At 39.1% G+C, this 13,808-nt stretch overlaps 1 protein-coding gene across 5 annotated transcripts in view; it reads left to right on the top strand.

Annotated features, from left to right (window-relative positions):
• MET (MET proto-oncogene, receptor tyrosine kinase) overlaps nucleotides 1–11,251 on the top strand; it is a 111,435-nt gene extending 100,184 nt beyond the window's left edge. For all 5 annotated transcript variants that reach the window (XM_063100750.1, XM_063100751.1, XM_063100746.1 and 2 more), the window contains 2 exons: nucleotides 8,782–8,918; nucleotides 9,025–11,251. In XM_063100750.1, the coding sequence (XP_062956820.1) occupies nucleotides 8,782–8,918; nucleotides 9,025–9,235 (348 nt within the window). In that variant the 3' untranslated portion in view covers nucleotides 9,236–11,251. The remainder of the gene's footprint in view (nucleotides 1–8,781; nucleotides 8,919–9,024) is intronic.
• The last annotated feature ends 2,557 nt before the right edge of the window (nucleotides 11,252–13,808 follow it).

Below are 13,808 nucleotides of genomic sequence, written 5' to 3'. Positions count from 1 at the left end.
AAGGCACAGAGGGAACTTATGAAAATAAATTGAGAAAAATATATTCATACCAGATCATAGAGGTCCTTGAAAACCAAACTAGAGAGTCTAGAATTTATTCTCTGGCCACATGGAAACATAAAAATGTAATCAGATCAGATTGCAATCCTTCTTCATTCTGTAGGATGACTTGAGGAGTGGAGGCAGGAAAACGAAGCAAGAGGTAGAACTTGAAACCATATCGAAACTTTGAAAGCAAAATGGAAGAGATGGAAGGAGAGGCATCTCAGAGGTAGAATCAGCACTATTTATCAAAGAATTGATAAAAGTCAAAGATGAGAAAAGTTATATGCTGGTACGATAACAAGTATGTAAAGCACAGGAGCAAAAGCCAGAGTAGGAGGAAAAATAACAAGTTGAGCCTTGAACACATTGAGTTGGCTTGGGAGTAGGATATTCAGGCAGAGAGGCCCATCAGGCTATTGGAAATGTGGATCTGAAGCTTGTAAAAAAAAAAAAAGTTGAGTTGAATTAGTCAGCTCGGGCTGCTATAGCAAAATACCATAGACTGGGTGGCATAAACAACAGAAATTTATTTTTAACAGTTCTGAAGGCTAGATCGGGGTGCCGGCTTGGTTGGGTTCTGGTGAAGCCTCTCTTCCCAGCTTGCAGAAGGCTGCCTTCTTGCTGTGTGCTCATATGGCTGGAGAGAACGAAGCAAGCTCTCCAGTGCCTCTTCTTATCAGGGCACTAAGGGCACTATTCTCATGGTAAGGGACCCCTCATAACCTCATCTAAACGTAATTACCTCTCAAAGGCCCTGTCTCCAAATACCATCACATTGGGTGTTGGGGCCTCAACATATGACTTTTGCGGGGGCACAGTTCAGTCCAGCAGAAATCAATGCTGGGAAAATGCTTTTGAGAGTCCAAAAGCAACTATTCAGGAGGACCTACATATATAAAGTGAGGGAGAAGAGCAAAGAGGTAGGAGACCCAGGAGAAGTGACCACCATGAAAGCCAGAGAAAGAGAAAATTTCAAGAAGAAATGGGATGGTCCTAGGGGTCTACTGCTACTCAGTTCACCAGAAGGGTCTTGGAAGCTGAGTGACTTGAGTGACCCAGAGGTCTAGACTGCGCTGAGGAGCCTGGGAGTCAAGACAACTGTGATGTCTGGAGGTAGTGAAACATTTGATGTTTCAGTCCTAAGGATAACATCTGAAAAAGGAAAAAGCACAAACCCATGACACCAGCAAACCAGGTGGGCAGAAAATAATGTTTATAGAGGAAAACATGGACTGCAAAAGAGAAAGCATTGGCAGCTGTTGAGAGAGGACAGGGGACAAGGATGTGAGTGCAGTACAGGGAAATGAGACGTCATCTCACCTGCCTCCCTCTGAGTCAGCAAGAAGGAGAGGTGTGGCCTCATTGGTAGGAGTTTCAAATAAATTGTGGTCTTCAAGGGAAAGCCGAGTTTCAGTTCCTGGGAGGAGGTGGAGGAAACATTAGAGAATAAGTTGGGATGACTGGGAGTTTGTTTTTAATAAATAAGCATGTCACAGGTCATGGTGGAGGAATGGGACTGCAGGGTATGTGAGATTGATAAGAGAAAGTGATAGCACATGGTAGAGCTTCATGCCAGGGATTCTAATCCTGAAAGATTCTGAAAGATTTGAAAAAAGTGGACACTAGAGAGGAAGCCTGGGAATATGTTAGTAATGGTGTCAGATGAAGGCATAAGGTGTGGGAGGATTAACCTATCCTCAAAGAACATACTGTTTATTCAGACTTGACAGTCTGCCACAAAGAGCCGGAGCTAACTCTTACAATTCAATAATAAGAAGACAAAATCACCCAAGACAAAAGATTTGAAGAGACACTTTTCCAAAAAGATGTATGAATAGCTAGCTAATAAGCACAGGAAATGGAAAAATATGCCCATACAAAGACTTGTACAAGAGTGATCACAGCCATGTTATTCATAATAGCCAAAAACCAGGAACAATCCTAACGTCCATCAACTGGTGAATGGATAAACAGAATGTGGTATATCTATTCAATGGAATAATACCATTCAGCAATATAAAGGAACTGCAGGTGCATGCTACAACATGGATACCTCAAAAACATTACGTTAAGTGAAAGAAGGCAAACTTAGAAGTTTACGTATTGAATGATTCCATGTATATGAAATTTCTAGAAAGAGGAAAAATTATAGAGACAGAAAACAGGTCAGTGGTTGCCTGGGGCTCAGGATGGGAGTGAGGATTGACTATATATGGGCATGAAGGAATTTTCTGGAGTGATGAAGTGATCTAAAATTGGATTGTGATGATAGCTACACAACTATATAAATTTACTGAACATCATTGACTATATACACTTGCAATTGGTAACTTTTATGATCTACAGATTATACCAGAGCAAAGCTGTGTTTTAAAAAAGAGCCTAATGAAATTTTGGATGTTCAAGGTAAGGGTTGGGATTCGAGCTTTTTGATAGCCATACACACACACATACACACAACACACACCACTACCACCACCTCCCTGACAAACACACACACAGCACAGAGGCCAACGCTTCTCACATAGCAACGGTCACTCAAATATTTGACTGGAAGTTTACTTGGGCTTCTGCAGATATGAGTATGATGCTGCCATCTCTCTCTCTCTCTCTCTCCTTCTCACTCTCTCATTGAAAGACACTAAATTGTATTATGTAAAGGCTGAACCTGAGCAATTCATACACAATGCTGCACTGGCAAATGGTTACTGATTGCATAGATAAATTTGCACAAAGTTTCACTTCCAGGACAGCACCAATCTTTTGAATGTTTACATGGAACATTCCACAAAGCATGTAATAAGCCATATGCATGTTAAAACCTACAAGCAAAAACTTGCCTGTTTCCATGAGTTCAGCTAAAGTCTGAATACTCTTTAATTCCATTCAAACAAACCTGGAGTGTCACTATACTTGAAAATGCTCATAGCCAGCATTGTGCAGTGTTTCACACATACTACAAGCTCTTTCTTTAAGTCTGTATTGACTGCGCAGTTATTCAGTCCAGCTGGCTCTTCTCAGCTCTCATCCTGCCTCATTTTTTGAAGCATTTAACATTGTCGACCATCCCTTCTTTCTTGAAATTTCCTTTTCCTTTGGTTTCTGGAAGACTGCACCATCTGGTTTTCCCCCTGAATCTCAGTGTGTTTTACCCTTGTCTGCTTCTTGCACCTATAGATATAGCCGTACCCCAGGACTTTTGTCCTCAGGGGTCGGCCTCTCTCAGCAATTACAGCCATTCCCATCAGTGATCACCTTTGCCCCCTCTACCTGGATGTCATCACCAGCATCACAAATTTACCATATTCAAAATCAAATTCTCTCCTGCTACACTGGCAATTCCTCACTTCCGGATTTCTATGAGTAGCATCACCATGGTGCAATTTATCTAGTCTTCACTGTTTTCAGTGTCCAGTTCTTCAAGTTTTGACAAATGCGTGCAGTCGTGTAACCACCACCACCACAATCAGGATATAGAACAGTTCTATCATCCTAGAAAAGTTCCTGTGCTCCTTTTTAGTCAACTTTCACCCTATCCCCAGGACCTGGAATCACTATTTGTTTTCTGTCTCTAAAGTTTTACCCTTTCTAGAATGTCATACAAATGGAATAATACAGTCAGTAGCCTTTTGAGTCTGTCTCTTTTCACCCAGCATGATGCATTTGACAGCCATCCATGTCGTGGTATCAGTAGTATCAATGTATCGGTAGTTCATTCCTTTTTTTTTTTTTTTTTTGTGGTAAAAAAAACACATCAAATTTACTCTCTTAACCATTTTTAAGTGTACAGTAAGTAGTGTTAATTACTGTTATGCAATAGATCTCTAGAACTTTTTCATCTTGCAGAGTTGAAACTCTATATTCATGGAACAGCGACTCTCCTTTCTCCCTTCCCCAGCCCCTGGCAATCACCATTCTACATTCTGTCCCTAAGAGTTTGACTACTTTAAATACTTCATATAAGTGCAATCATGCAGTATTTGTATTTTTCTGACTGGCTTATTTCACTTAGCATAATGTCCCCAAGGTTCATCCATGTTGTAACACGTGACAGAATTTCCTTCTTTTTTTAAGGCTTAATAATATTTCATTGTGTGGATATGTCACATTTTCTTTATCCATTCATCTGTCAGTGGACATTTAGGTTTCTTCTACCTCATGGCTATTGTGAATAATGCTGCAATGAACATGGGTGTGCAAAGATCTCTTTGAGATTCTGTTTTCAATTATTCTGGCTATATACCCAGAAGTGAGATTACTGGATCATGTGGGAATTCTTTTTTCAATTTTTTGAGGAACCTCTCTACTGTTTTCCATAGTGGAGTAGGCTATGCCTTTTTATTTCTGAGTAGTATTCCATTGTACAAATATACCACATTTTATTTATCCATTTACCTGTTGAAGCCATTGGGGTTCTTTCCAGTTTTAGGCAATTACTTATAATTACATAATTATAACTGCTGTGACATTTGCTTAAAGGTTTTTGTGTGAACATAATTTTTATCTCTTTTGGGTAAATACCTAGGAATAAAACTACTGGGTTGTAAGGTAAGTGCCTACTCAACTTTATGATAAACTGCCGACTGTTTTCCAAAGTGGCTGTATCATTTTATATCCCTACCAGCAACCCATAGTATTCCAGTTGTGCAGCATCCTCCCAGCACATGGCATGGTCAGTTTTTTCAATTTTAGGTTGTAGTTGTGTCTCATTTTCTTTTTAATCTGTATTTTCCTAATGATTAATGATGTTGAGCATCTTTTCATGTGCTTATTTGCCATCCTTATACCTCCTTTTGTGAAGTGTATACACAGATCTTTTGCTTTTTTTTTTTTTTTTAGGATTTATTTTCTGGGGGGGTTTATTGGCATTATAATAATAATAATTATTATTATTATTATTATTATTGTTGTTGTTGTTGTTGTTGTTGTTGTATTGTCAGAGTCCTTTATATATTCTGGATATAGGTATGTGTTATCAAATATGTGTTCTTGTAAATACATTTTTCTAGTCTGTGGATTGCCGTTTTATTTCTTTACCATTATTTTTCAAAGAGAAGTTTTTAATTTTGTTGAAAATTTTATCAGTTTACCAATTGATAAAAATGTTTTAATTTATCCTCTTTTTTTTTCTTTTTTATCAATCCTAGTTTTGAAGTTCTGTCTCAGTTTACCTACTCTTGAATGCTCAAATTCGCCTGTTTCCATTCCTTGCTTATCAGCAGCGACCCTATCACTTTTTAGAGCATCCAGGGACACTTCAAAACGTTCATGGAAAAATAGAACTGAAAGATGATACAAATCTTTCCATGAACTTTTTGAAGTACCCTTGTATAACTGTCTTTCACATCTAATAATTGATCTTCACCTTTGGTAGAGCTAGGCAGAGATTCTTCACATGAGCTCACTGCTGGGGCTCCGATGTTCAAAATGGCTTGAATAATGCCCCACAATATGCATGAATAACAGAGCAATCCTGTCTTAAAACTAACACTGACTTGAATGCACATGCACTGTGCACCTGCCTCTCCCCTCACACTTAAACACACATACAGACACAGCCCAGCTGCTCTCAATCCACATTATTCTCCTCCTTTGCTGCCCCCTCCCCCCCCCAACACCATCCTGTCAGTCCCAAGATGTTTTAAGGGGAGTTTTCCATGCAGACAGTACAAGTGCTTTCCTTGGAAACTGCCTCCTTCACATGAGTCCTCCAGCTCTCCTCTAAATAGGTAATTGTTGCTACTGTCCTATAATGCCTCATAAATTTGCCCAACTCTGCTTCTTATTTGTGAATTTGTCTTCAGACAAACCTATATATAGCCTAGGCTATCAGTTAGGGAGACCTGATCACCAGCGACTAATCAATCTCTCAGAATTTTGGTTTCCTTACCCTTAAAACATTGACAAAACCAATTACATTACAAGGTTGTAACCAATTACAATCCATTATAAGGATTAATAAGACAATGTTTTTTAAAGGGTATGACGCCTGTGCATACCTCATTATATCACAAATACTCCCTTCCCCCGCCCTAATTTGGGAGTAAAGCCTCATAGGCTTGCATGTTGCCAGCATGAAGTAGAACCCCTCACCTATTCTTAAGCAGAACCCTCCTAACGGATCCGTATTGTGGATCAGTGTCTCCTTTCTGCTGTAAGCACAGTGTTTGTAGATGCATTCTCCAGGAGTGCAACTCAGTCATGTCCCATAGACCAGTTTAACCCACTTTCAATGTTTAAGAACCCCACAGCACAGACCCATTTCAACCTATCTATTCCTGGTCCCATCACCTACTCCAGCTATTGTTATTTATGATTCAAAAACACATGGGCACTTTTGCCCTTGGGCCCCCTCCATCCAGAACACTCTTTCTTCCCTCATTCTACGTCTACCTATTCTCCCTGTTCCTCAAGACCCACTACACTGTCACTCTCTTGAAGACTTTCTCAGTACCCCACTGTTATCTCTTTGACTTTTCGCAACATTTGTTCTTCTTTTATACTCATAGTATTCCTCTATATTATAGTTACAATCTTATTGTGTGAAAGTTATCTGCACAGTACTCTCAACCCTTTTTCATTCAGCCTTGGGACCAATCCAGTAACTTGGAAAGTATCTTGTACGTGATCACAGGTCCATAGATCAAGGATCCATTGTTAAGTTGATTTAAATTTTAATGCAAATTCTGGAACTTGAAGGTTCCAGAATGAAGTTGTCAGAAGTGACTTAGGATTTTCAGGCTTTGAAAATTTCAATTATGAAAGGTTGACTTAGCAAAGTTACCTCGTCCCACCCGGGAAGGGTTTTGTGTTCTCCATTTGAATCAAGGAGTCAGTTGACCTTAAAGAGTTCTTGCACTTGGGCAAAGGGAAAGAGCTATTAATGAAGACTTGTATCAGCAACTGCAGTATCTACCTATTTCTTTCTTTCGCCATGCTCAAAGGCATGCTTTATTCTCCTTTATATGAGTATTACAAGCTACACTTGCCTCTCAGTTTTATGTTTTTCTACTCCACCTGTTTGGTCTAGATTCTCTTTCCCTTCTAAGCTACTTGTTTTTCAGTTTCATTTCTTCCCCCATATGCTTCTTAGTCTGGTAGTAGCCTGGAAGTGTTGCTGAGCAAGGACTGCTTCGTCCTCTGCACAGGGTGACCTGCACATGCTGACTTACTCTCTCTCCTATGTCATTCTCACCTTGGCACACATCCAGGGAGAGATAATATGTATGACCTGATCTATTCTGAGTAGAGTGTCTTAAATCAAGGAATTGCACATTTAGTGAAGTTCGGCAGACCAAGCAAGACCCAAGGGTCAAGAACTCAAATCTTTATCCCAATGTGAATTCAGATGTACTGTGGAATTTTTAGCAAGTCGCTTAACCTCTCCATGTCCCTGTGATCTTCTGAGACAGCTGTTTTATATGAATCTAGTACTTTAACATGGTCAAATTACAGTTTTATTGAAATCACTTTTCAATAGAGAGCTTTGTTGCTGTCAGGGAGGAAAGGGATTATACCTTTTCTTACCCATCATAAGGGCCACAGCTGACATTCCTATAACAAAAGACTCCTTAACAAGAAAAAAACAATTAAAAATGGATTTAATCAAAGTTGATGAGACACAGGAAGCTTCAGAAATAAAGACCAAAAGACCCAGGGAATACTGTTTTTATGCTTGAGTCTGATGAAGAATGGACAGCTGTGTAGAAATGTTGGACAAAAGGGTAAGATCTACTGATAGTAGACTGAGGGGGGAAACCCAGCAAGGCCTGTGTGTTCAGACTGTTTTTGGCATCTCTGTGTAGCGTTCCTTCCTCCTGGGCATAGGGAAGGACCCTCTGGAATGAGGGTCTTATGACCTACTAGGACATGGTAGGTCAGAATTTCTTTACGGCCAGCTCCTACACAGAAAGAAGGGGGAAGGTTGGAGTAATATTTTTAGGTTTTATGGCTTGCTTTAGGGCAGAAGGGTTCTATTTCTATGACCCACCTTGGAGAAGTGGACTTCTGGTTTCTATGACTCACTTTGGGGAAGGGAGAGGAGCAGGAAACAGGAGAACAGGAGAAGGTCAGAAAGAGACTTTGCTTCTGAGGCTCTTTGGAGGCCTTTCAGTCTCCTTTAGTTTAAAGTACTCAGCAAGCCAAAGTGCCATACTTTGGGCTCTCATTTTCTGAGCCCCAACATTGCCTAGAAGTTTTATATTTCTGATTTTAGTATGGATTTGTGCTTATACTGATTAAGGTTTTCCTTTTAAATATTAACATTTAGATACACTTATGTTTCTTAAAGAGTATTTATATTCATTTTGAAATCCCACAAATTTAAATTCTGGATGGCTTCCTTTATCTGTCCTCTTCTTTTACTAATAATCTAACATTGTAGTGAAGCTATTGGAAGAGAACAGGATAAAAATGTGTTTGTGCTTTGACACTACAAGAGAGAACTTGAAAAATGTACGCTACTAATTACAGATGAAATCTTAATCATCACATAGACTCCTGGTATTCTTTTTGAAAACTTCACACTTACTTGTAATCTAAAACTTATTCGATTCTGGTTTAAACAGGCCATGAAATGTATAGCTTAATGATTGCCTTTGAAAAAATTTTTGCCCAAAACAGCAACAGTACTGAATCTGTTAAGGCAAGTTTAGTTATCAAGACCTACTGATTTTCTTTCATATTTGGATGATCACACTTGTCTCACCTGGATCCATCTTTTCCTTGTTTTACTAGTGGTCCTTCGGCGTGCTCCTCTGGGAGCTGATGACGAGAGGAGCCCCACCTTATCCTGATGTGAACACCTTTGATATAACTGTTTATTTGTTGCAAGGCAGAAGGCTCTTACAACCCGAATACTGCCCAGACCCCTTGTAAGTAGGAATCCCAACAGGATCGTCTGTCTCTCACATTCTTTACTTTTACAGAAATGCTTGCCTTCAAGGGGTTTCTCACAACATTTCCTTCTTTCCGAAACAGGTATGAAGTGATGCTCAAATGCTGGCACCCTAAAGCCGAAATGCGCCCTTCCTTTTCTGAACTGGTCTCCAGGATATCTGCGATCTTCTCTACTTTCATCGGGGAGCACTATGTCCATGTGAACGCTACTTATGTGAATGTAAAATGCATCGCTCCCTATCCTTCTCTGTTGTCATCACAAGATAACGTTGACGGCGAGGTGGACACATGATGGATGGATACCCCACCAGCCGTCTTCTGAGAAACGTAATAGTACTAGTCGAAACAACAGTCCACACTTTGTCCAGTAGTTTTATCACTGCCTGGCCTTTGAAATGCCATCCAATATTTTTTGTTTTGGCCAAAATGGCACTAAGACTTTGTATTGTTATTTAAATTGCTGGATTCTAAGGAATTTTTCATCTGACAAAGCTTCAGAACCAGAAGCTGGGTCCCACAGGCCAGTGACCAAGAGCAACCCTGCAGCTATGACAATACTCCTGTCGCACTAGAATCCAAAACCTGAATTCTGGGTGGAAATTTTAAAAACCCAGGGTCCCCCTTGATTTCACATGGGGAACTGAGGCAATGAATTTTGAGGGCTTCATGATCACAGAAAATTCAGAAGAGATGGTGATGTCCAGGACAGATGTGACAGCCCCAGCACCAGGCCACTCATTTAGAATTACAGTGTCTCAAAGAACTTCTGCGTGGTGTATGGTCACTCATATTTTTCATTACGGATGTTGTCATTCACCCATTAGGCAAACATTCCCTTTTAAAATTTTGTATACACATTCCTTTTGTTGGAGGAATATCCCTAGGCAATGCAGTCATTTTCAAAGTAGCATGACACAAAATGTGCTTATAAATTAACGGGGATATTTACTAATTGTACATAGACTACATTAAGAAGATTTTCATAAAATAGCTTAGTCACAATGAAATATTTAGACGTCACTTAAAAACCAACTGTTTGAGAATGATACTGTTCTGATCTAATGAATATGAACATTTAGATGTTTTGTCTATGTTTTTTTAATTGTGACTCTGAAAATAAAACAAGTAATTTGTGATGATAAATATTTTTAAAGGTAACAACATGTTTTTAAAGCTGAATACATCTTCCTAAAAGGCTCATTGGGTCCAATCACTGCTCATATGTAGAGCAAAGAAAGGGTCAATGGACTGGAAATATTAGCCTCTTTCTCAGGTGACAGCTTCTCACCTCACAAACAATTGAAGACAAAACTTTTGGGGAGTCCCATTTTGCATTAGGACATATTTTGTGTTTAGCAAAACATATTTTAGAAACAAAACAAAAAAGGCAATTGAAAATTCTGTCTATTTCACCTGGATGAATAGTTACTCTGGACAGGAGTTCTGTGATGTTATGTTCTGTGGAATTTTGTGCTTACTACTGTATAGTGCATGTGGCATAGGTTACTCTAACTGGTTTTGTCGATGTAAACATTTAAAGTATATTTTTATAAAAATGTTTATTTTTAATGATATAAGAAAAATTTTGTTAGGCCACAAAAATACTGCACTGTGAACATTTCAGAAAAGGTATGTCAGACTCAGATTGATAACGGCATGATTTTAAATGGCTGTAAATAGTGATAAGGAAATGTACTGATTACCAGTACACCCCACCCTCATTACATCACCAGGACTTGAAGCCAGGGGTTAACACAGCCAGCTACAAAGAGGGTGTGTTACACTGAAACCCAATAGTTGAATTTGGCTGTTGTTGCAGGAAAATGATTATAACCAAAAGCTCTTTGACAATGGTGAGACTTACCAGAAGACACAAGGAATTGTACTGCAGATATATTTCAATTCAAACATTACTATTTCATAAACATAGAGTAATGCTAATTCACAGAGTATTGCAAAAATGGTGGATGACAAAAAAAATCTGCTCTGCGAAAATAAATATCTCTATCAAGGTCAAGAAAATGAATGCATCAAGAACAGAAAGAACTTGTGGGAATGACCCATCAGCAGGACCGCACACCTGTATATACATGCTTGAGAAAGCTGCAATGTGAAAATCTTGTTTGCTATTTATAAATTTGTCCTTAGATTAATGCATTTGGACAGACTGTGGGAGTAAGTGACTCTTCCAAGAATTTGATACTTGTCACTGCCTATACCTGCAGTTGAGCTGAATGGTACTTTGTATGTTAATAGTTGTTGTTCTGATAAACCATACAATTAAAATAAAGTGATGTAACATCTTGTATACTGAGAGTTGGTTATTGCTAGTCATGCTTGATTAGCTACTCCATTTACATAATAACAGAGGAAGCCTAAGATTGATTTCACTTGGCTGCATGGAGCTCATCCATATCTGAGTGCCTTAGTCCAGTTAATGCATGGACAGTAGCGAATAAAAAACTTGCATCCCTGAAGCTTAGGAAGCCTCTTTCTAAGAGTGGTGGCCCTGAGTTGCTGAATTGCAAGCATTTTTCTGACAATCTTTCAATCGCTAGAGCATCCGGTCCCTGTTTTAGCATGATGCTCTTCTGCAGTAAGGCATGTCCTTGGACTAGAAGATATGATAATGGAGCTGCAGCCCCATGGTTGGCACAGAGATACTTAGGTGGGGGTTGGAGAGAGATGCCTTCTTGCCCCCTCAAAACCAACTTTTCCATCTACACAGGTGCCCACCCTTCAGGAGCCCCCAGTTACCAGAGAAACTACCTTCAGGTTATCTCCATGTATATTCTTGTAATGGTAAGGCAATTCGAAGATGATATTTCAGTCATCTAAGAAATATGTGGCACTTTGGGAAACTGATTTTAAAAAGACCCAAGGTTAAACTGATGCCTAAAAAATACAGTGGGAGCTGATTCTTTACAGGGATATAATCCAATCCCTGCACCCAGCTAAACTATCTCCTAGCCAAAAGATGCATTTCCATAGAAAGTCCAATCAGACTCTATGTCTTATAAGAACAAGAACCTGTCATCTTTATATCCCTAGTATCTGGCACTTAGTAGATTCTCAAATAATTGTTGAACTGAAACAGCATTTTCTTAATCCTCACTCAATCACTTTTAAACCACCATGGATAAAGTTATAGCCTATGTAGCGTCTACAATGTTTGGTGAACACTGATAATGGAAATAGGACCTTTCTGGGTCCCTTTTGTCCCCAAAAAGGGACAAAAAGATATCCTTTGCAAAGTTTTGCTTGATGCTCTGAATTCTTGATTACCACAGGAATTTTCACTTCATGATGTAAGCATCAATTGTATTTTTGCTCTCTCTGACCCACACAGCAGATTCCACATAAAACCTGTAAAGTATATCAAATGCTTGAATGCTGACATCTCACATTGCTAATCCACACAATTTAGTTCAGGAAACAAATTAGCATTATATAAAAGAAATTGACTAGTATTTTATTTAATTCAACAAATATTTATCAAGCGCCTATGTATGTCAGGCACTGTTCTAGGTAATGATGAAAAAATAAAGTCTCTCACCCCAAGGAATTTAATGGAAGAGACAGACAAATTATGCAGTTAGTGAATATTAGAACTATGCTTTTCTTAAATCTGTAAATTGTCTTAAAGAGGCCTCACAGTTTAAACATGCAAAAAGTGCAGGCTCTTGGGCAAACAGAACAAGCCCTGTGTCAACTTGGGCAACATACGGGACCTCTCTAAACCTGTTTCCTCACAAACCAAATAAGTTAATACCACTTATCTCACAAAATCAAGGATGAAAACTGTGTAAGGGAACCTGACACACCATATTTGTTCAACAATTCCAATATTATTGTTACCACTAGTCTTGGACAAGCTCACATAAAGGTAGCCTGTGGTTGGCTAAAAGAGAAATTAGGCCTTAAAGGGACCTTAGAGATGTTTAAATCCAAACCCTTACCTCATTTTTCACCTCACACCTGCTTTATACAGTAGAAACAGGCTGTGATTCTACTTCGTCCTTGAGCATTGATAAGAGAGCGAAGGTGGGGGATGAGAAGGGTGATGAGACAGTGACAAGACAGTAGCAGTCCCCGGAGTGCAGGACGCCTGAAGGATACTTCCATCCCTTCATTCTCTGAACGCCCTCCTACCCCTTCAGTCCCTTCCCCAATGAGTAGTTTCCTTTTTTCTTTTTTAGCCTTTGGACCTAGAATATACAACAGACATAAAAACGATCAGTCCTTCTAAATTTTAGGAATGTTGCACGAAGGTGCAATGACAGGAGTCACAGTCCTCAGTATTGGTGTCTAGACATTCTTATTGCTCCTTATTTCGCTCAAATAGATGGTTAAGAAAAAGTACAGTATTGTTTTAGTTGAATGCTTTGTGTTTGGAAAATAAGGAATACTTCATGGGTATTCTCATCCATCTGGATGGCTAGACACACCATTCACTCTCGTGGCACTTCAGACAATGTCAGGACATACACCAGTACGCAGACATTATGCTGCAAAGGAAGAAATTCCTGTTGTTGTTTTTCCTTTTCATAGTTGCGATTTTTCTTCAGGACTATCTCAATTCCCTATCTATCAAAAAATTGGAAAGAACTTCAGTCATAAACCAGTGAAATATTTCACTTGGTGAATTGAAGGTAATAAAACAGAAGCTTGTCCAAACTGTCCTTTGTTGTAAATTATACCAGAGGTCTAGATTACGTCAGCCAAAGGTATTGATCACAATGCTGAGAGGTTTATAACTACTATTGACTTACCATGTGACCCTGGAGCAGAAATCTAGGAAAATTGCAAAAGCATATCTATGGTAATGAAAAGCCCATCATTAATAGGACTTACTATCCTGTCAT

Source organism: Cynocephalus volans, chromosome 6 (assembly GCF_027409185.1).
Source record: "Cynocephalus volans isolate mCynVol1 chromosome 6, mCynVol1.pri, whole genome shotgun sequence".
Classification (NCBI taxonomy): domain Eukaryota; kingdom Metazoa; phylum Chordata; class Mammalia; order Dermoptera; family Cynocephalidae; genus Cynocephalus; species Cynocephalus volans.
This window is presented reverse-complemented; position numbering and strand designations above follow the sequence as displayed.